Genomic DNA, 5147 nt, shown 5'->3' on the forward strand with positions numbered 1-5147 from the left:
GGGCATGTACAATGGTTGATAAGATAGTCTTATCTTAAGTCTTGCATGTAATTTAGAGATGACAAAAAAACATGTTTACGATGGGTCATCTCTTAACCTCATCTCTAATGACTAGTTATTCCTAAAAACATGGTAAACCATATTATGTTAAGAGATCATCTCTTGTCTTCTCTTAAATAAGAGAAGACAAGTCTTATCTTATGATTTCTCTTTTCTCCACCTCATCATTTATCTCACGTGGCATTTTTAAGATACAACTTAGAAGTGCCACGTAGGATAAATGATGAGGTGGGGGAGAGAGAACTCATAAGAAAAGGCCTGTCTTCTCTTATTTAAGATAAGACAAGAGATGATCTCTTAGCACAATATGTCTTACCATATTTTTAGGAGTTGCTAGTTATTGAAAATAAGACTAAAAGATGACCCATTGTAAACTTTTTTTTTACCATCTTTAGATTAAATGCAAAACTTAAAATAAAACTATTTTATCAATCATTGTACATGACCTAACAAAAACCAACGGCAGGGTATAAGTCTCTACATTAGCGTGTTATACACTATCCCCTGTGCTCTGCATGTACGTTCTTAGTGACGTGAGTCATACGGCACACGAGATCGCGACCGAGGAGCTTAATTAGACTCGCTTGTCCTCTTCGCCGGCCTTGGCATACACGCCGGAGTCTGTCCTGAGGATGATCTTGGCGTCCTGCGTCACGTAGCACGCCCAGTTCTCCACGTACGAGAGCGGCCCAGTCCTGAGCATCAGCGGCCGCGCGCCGTCCTCCACGTCGTCGCCGTCGTCGTCGTCGCCGGCCTCGTCCGAGCACGCGAGCCTGCCCAAAACACACATAAATAAAAGATCGTAAGTAGCTAGTTTCTCCGTGTATCTCGAATCTCGGTCAGCTAATGAGCTGGAGCCATGAGCAGGCCATGGGGGAGGAATGGGAGCGTTTACCTCGCTGAATCGTGGGATGGCGCCCACACGAGGCAGACGGCGCAGAGGAGCGCGAAGGAGATGAGCTGCCACACCGCCGGGATCACCCACGCCACGCGCCACCGCTCGCTCTGGTACCCGTCCGTCGACTTGAAGTGGACCTCGAACGCGATCCAGCCCAGGGACACCGCCACGGCGATCGTCAGCGAGGTTGCCAGCCTCCGGTACGTCTCCACCTTCGCCGTCATCCGTCTCGCCTTGAGCTTGCTGATGGTCCGCGACAGCGCGCTGAATATCCAGCAGATGAACACCGCGTCGAGGGCAGCCACGGTGAGCACCAGGAAGAGCCTCCTCGTCGGCGAGTGGTCGTGGTCGCTCACGGCCCCGACGTGCTCGCTGACCTCGAGGGCCTCGGACGCCGCCAAGAACACCGCGCCGAGCCCGGCCACCCTGGCGCCGGCGCTGGCGCCTCCTCCCAGAGTGGGCCGCACCACGCCGTACCCCTTGGCGACGAGGAGCACCAGCACGCGCGACACCGTGCGGCGCACCGCCCCGGACGTGGCCGCCCAGAAGGTCGTCCCCGCCGGCCGGACTCCGGACTCGCTGAACTCGGCGAGGTCCAAGTACCACGTGGTCACCTCCACCATCCCGAGCGCGATGACTACCGTCACGAAATTCTGGAGCGGCACCACCTCCCGCCAGAACCGGGCGTACCGCAGGAACCAGAACGCGGCGAGGGCGACGAACGCCAGCGACATGACTCCGTAGAAGGCCAGGAGCGGGGCCATCCGGCCGGGAAGGTAGCCGTAGCCGCGGCTGTTCTTCCATATGGTCTTGCCCTCCGCGGCCACGTCGAGGGACGCGTCGCAGTGCACGAAGCGCAGGCTGTACATGCCGGTCCGCGCAACGGCGACGGTCTCGTCAGGGAAGATGGCCTCGAGGGCACCCGGCAAAAAGGAGGCGGCGAGCACCCTGGGCCAGCCCGCGGCGGCAGTGCTGTTGGGCGCGCGGTAAACTAGCGACCCCTCGGTGCACGCGCCCCGCTTCGCCATGTCCGGCGTGCAGCAGAGCGCGCGAGCGCCGGCGGCGACGACGTCAGAGCCCCCGACCGCGCCGCGGTCCGCGGCCTCGAAGATGACCGCCGTGATTGTGGCCGTGAGGTTGCCGTCCTTCCCGGCCGCGGCAGCGGACTCCGGCGTCCTCTTAAACGCGACCTTCTCGAATCTGCACCGACAAACGCCACGCGCGTCACTCCCCAAACAAGAAAACAGACAAAAACTATGTCGATGACGAAATCAACCGAGACAAGCAACAATTTGTGGCCGCCGGGGCTCAGAAATCAGAAGTTCATACATACCGGATGAAGGAGTCCGCGGCGGGGGAGGCGTAGACACCCTCGCTGCCGCCATTGAGGACGAAGGCGTTGCCAAGGCCGGCGAACCGCTCGGCGGTATAGTCGTGCACCGACGCGTCGGCGCAGAGGAGGATGGCGCAGCACAAGGCGGACACCAGGAGGTGGGCGAGTCTCACGGAGGAAGACCCTGGCATTGGCATCGAGGAGAGGAGAAGAGCTTCGATTCTTGCGTGTGGCAGCGTGCTCGTGGAGTTTACTAGTACTAGAGCATTGAGTACGATCTCGATCAGTGATGTGGAGTGGAGTGGAAGAAGAACGGAACGGAAGCGACGACTTTGACGTGGAGATCGGCCGGACGAAATGTTAGGTCCACACCCCCAAACCCTCTTGACCGGCAGCATCAGGGAACTGTGGAAGAGTGGGATGGAATTAGGCAAGCATGCACGACAAATCGGACAGAAAATGAGGGGAACCAAATTTGGGGGCGGATTATTAAATGAACTATATACAAACAGGCATTTTTTTATAGAAATTTTTAATCTACACATCAATCACGGCACTACAGAGAACACTAGAGGTAATAAAAATTACAACCAGATTCATGGACCACTTAGCGATGACTACAACCACTAGAGCAAGTCGAAGGCGCGCCACCGTCATCGTCCTGGAGTCGGGCAAACCTTCTTGTAGCAGATGGTCGGGAAGTTATCGTGCTAATGCCTCAAAGGACCAACGTACCAGAGGAGCAACCATCTTCGATGAAGAGAGTTATAGATCGGAAAGATCAAACCTGTAACCACATGAACAAAGACGAACAAAAACTGGATTCAGATAGATCCATCAAAGACCAACACCGACCGAATCTCACAAGATCCGACGAAGACACGCCTCGACACATCCTTTGACGATGCTATTCGCATCATCAGGATGGAGATAGCACATGGGAGACATTATTTCTACCGAGGGACATCACCAACCACCACACAACCCCAACCAAGATATTGAAACTAACAGAAACAAGAACAGGGTCCCTCCTGGGAGGAGGGCAAGATCCTTCGCACCTCCACAGACCACAGCCCAAAGCCATCAAAGGTGGGGCGGATTGGCGGATCCGGTCCCCTATACGCTCGCGGGCGCGTCCGTAGACAGGGTCGGGCAGCTCCTCATATGGGTTGCCGCACATCCACATGCCTCAAATGTGAAGTCTTAAATCCATGTAATCCATGCACATCGATCATACGATACAGATTGTCTGAATTCAATAGTTTAAAACAAAGCATAGTTTAACAATCCAGACATGCCAAAATGAAATCAATTTATGAGCGTGCCGGATGCCTTGCTTGCTGGCCGGATCACTCGCCAGATGCCATCTATACCGCCTGCTTCGAGGTCATCCTTGCGTCCTGCTCCCTTGCATCCGGGCCGCATGCTCTACTGCTGTCATCAGTCGCCCTCGCCGCCTTGTACTTCCTACGGTCATTGATCTCCTTCTTCTACTTCGCAACCCACTTCTTTGCATGGTCATCCAAGAAGGTTTTGTCCGTCAACATGGTCTTTGCATCCTCCGCATCTCGTGTGAGTTGCAACCTCTCCTTCTCAAGCTCAATCTCTCCAAATGTTTTGGTCTTCTCGAGCTCCCATTTAATCGTCGCCTCTTACTTCTCCAATTCGATCTTCTCCCTCTCAATTTCCAACTTCTTCTCCGTCCTCTTTCGGTCCCAATTCATCTTCTCCTTTTGCGCATCCAACATGAGCTTATACCTCTCTTCTTTCTTGTTCTCCCTCGCTGAAAAAATGCCCGTCCATGTGAAGGTGGCCTTTGCCTTCTCCCACTTGTTTCCCATGACTTGCCGGTTATTCTTTGGCACGGTGGATCTCCCATTCTCGATGATAATATCCTCCTCTTCATCGTGCAACCCAATTGATTGGTGGGAGATTGAGTCATCATTCCTCTTCTTGCCGGCCTTGAGATCGACCACAAGTTTCGGGCGCGGCGTGCGGGATAGCTGCTCGTCCATGTCCGCATCCGCTCCCCGCAACGCTGCTGCTTCCCTCTCTCGCTGTCGGCGTCATCGATTCCTCTGAGCGATGTTCCTTGGCTTGCACGACGAAGCCGAGGATGGGACACCGATGAACGAGGCGGACGCACCCTCTGTTGCGGCGGTCAGGGATGGGCTGGACGACATCTAGCAGGGCAGCGGATCCGGACCGGCGATGATGATGGGGAGCAAGGGTGGCGGACGGCGAGGGCTCGGATGTGGGAAAGGTAGGAGGGAGGAGGGAGGAGGAGGAAGGTTTTGATGATTTTGGTGCAAATTGTGGTAGGGTAGGGCTGTCGGGTCCGACATGACGGACGTGCCCGAGCGTTCCCATATCCTTCTCATATTTGAGTTGGACATGAAGGGTGCCAATCAGTCCGGACATTTGAGGCCCGTTAAAGAAGCCCGTCTGAGTCGCATTTTTGTGACCGGTCGGTGACCGTGCCGTCCATCCGGATGTTTCAGGCGGGTTTGGGGCGCCTGGTGTAGATGTTCTGACAACTCTGATGTGGAGATCAGCCGGACGAAATGTTAGGTCCACCCCCAAACCCTCTTGACCGGCAGCACGAGGAAACTGTGGCTGAGTATGCAAATGAGGCAAGCATGCACGGCAAACCGAACAGGAAGTGAGGGGAGCCAAATTTGTGGGAAATAGGGAAAGACAATTGTGATATTTCTCAGCGTCGCCTGACCGGCTGAGTGTACTTTTTGCACTCTAAACTAAAGTGGGTTTGCACGATGTGATGCCGCTTCACGTCCACATCGTCCACACAGAGCAACTAAAAAAGTGGAGGACATCGTATTTTGCAATGTGTTTGCT

At 54.6% G+C, this 5147-nt stretch overlaps 1 protein-coding gene across 1 annotated transcript; it reads right to left on the minus strand.

The window, feature by feature from the left end:
* Window positions 1-420: 420 nt before the first annotated feature.
* LOC125536314 lies at window positions 421-2689 on the minus strand. The gene is made up of 3 exons (XM_048699508.1): window positions 2292-2689; window positions 956-2158; window positions 421-833 (listed from the first exon to the last, which is right to left on the minus strand). Exons 1-3 carry the CDS (start codon window positions 2687-2689, stop codon window positions 635-637), a joined length of 1800 nt encoding a protein of 599 aa, XP_048555465.1. The 3' UTR covers window positions 421-634.
* Window positions 2690-5147: the final 2458 nt, after the last annotated feature.

This window comes from Triticum urartu, chromosome 2, assembly GCF_003073215.2.
Source record: "Triticum urartu cultivar G1812 chromosome 2, Tu2.1, whole genome shotgun sequence".
In the NCBI taxonomy this organism is placed as follows: Eukaryota; Viridiplantae; Streptophyta; class Magnoliopsida; order Poales; family Poaceae; genus Triticum; species Triticum urartu.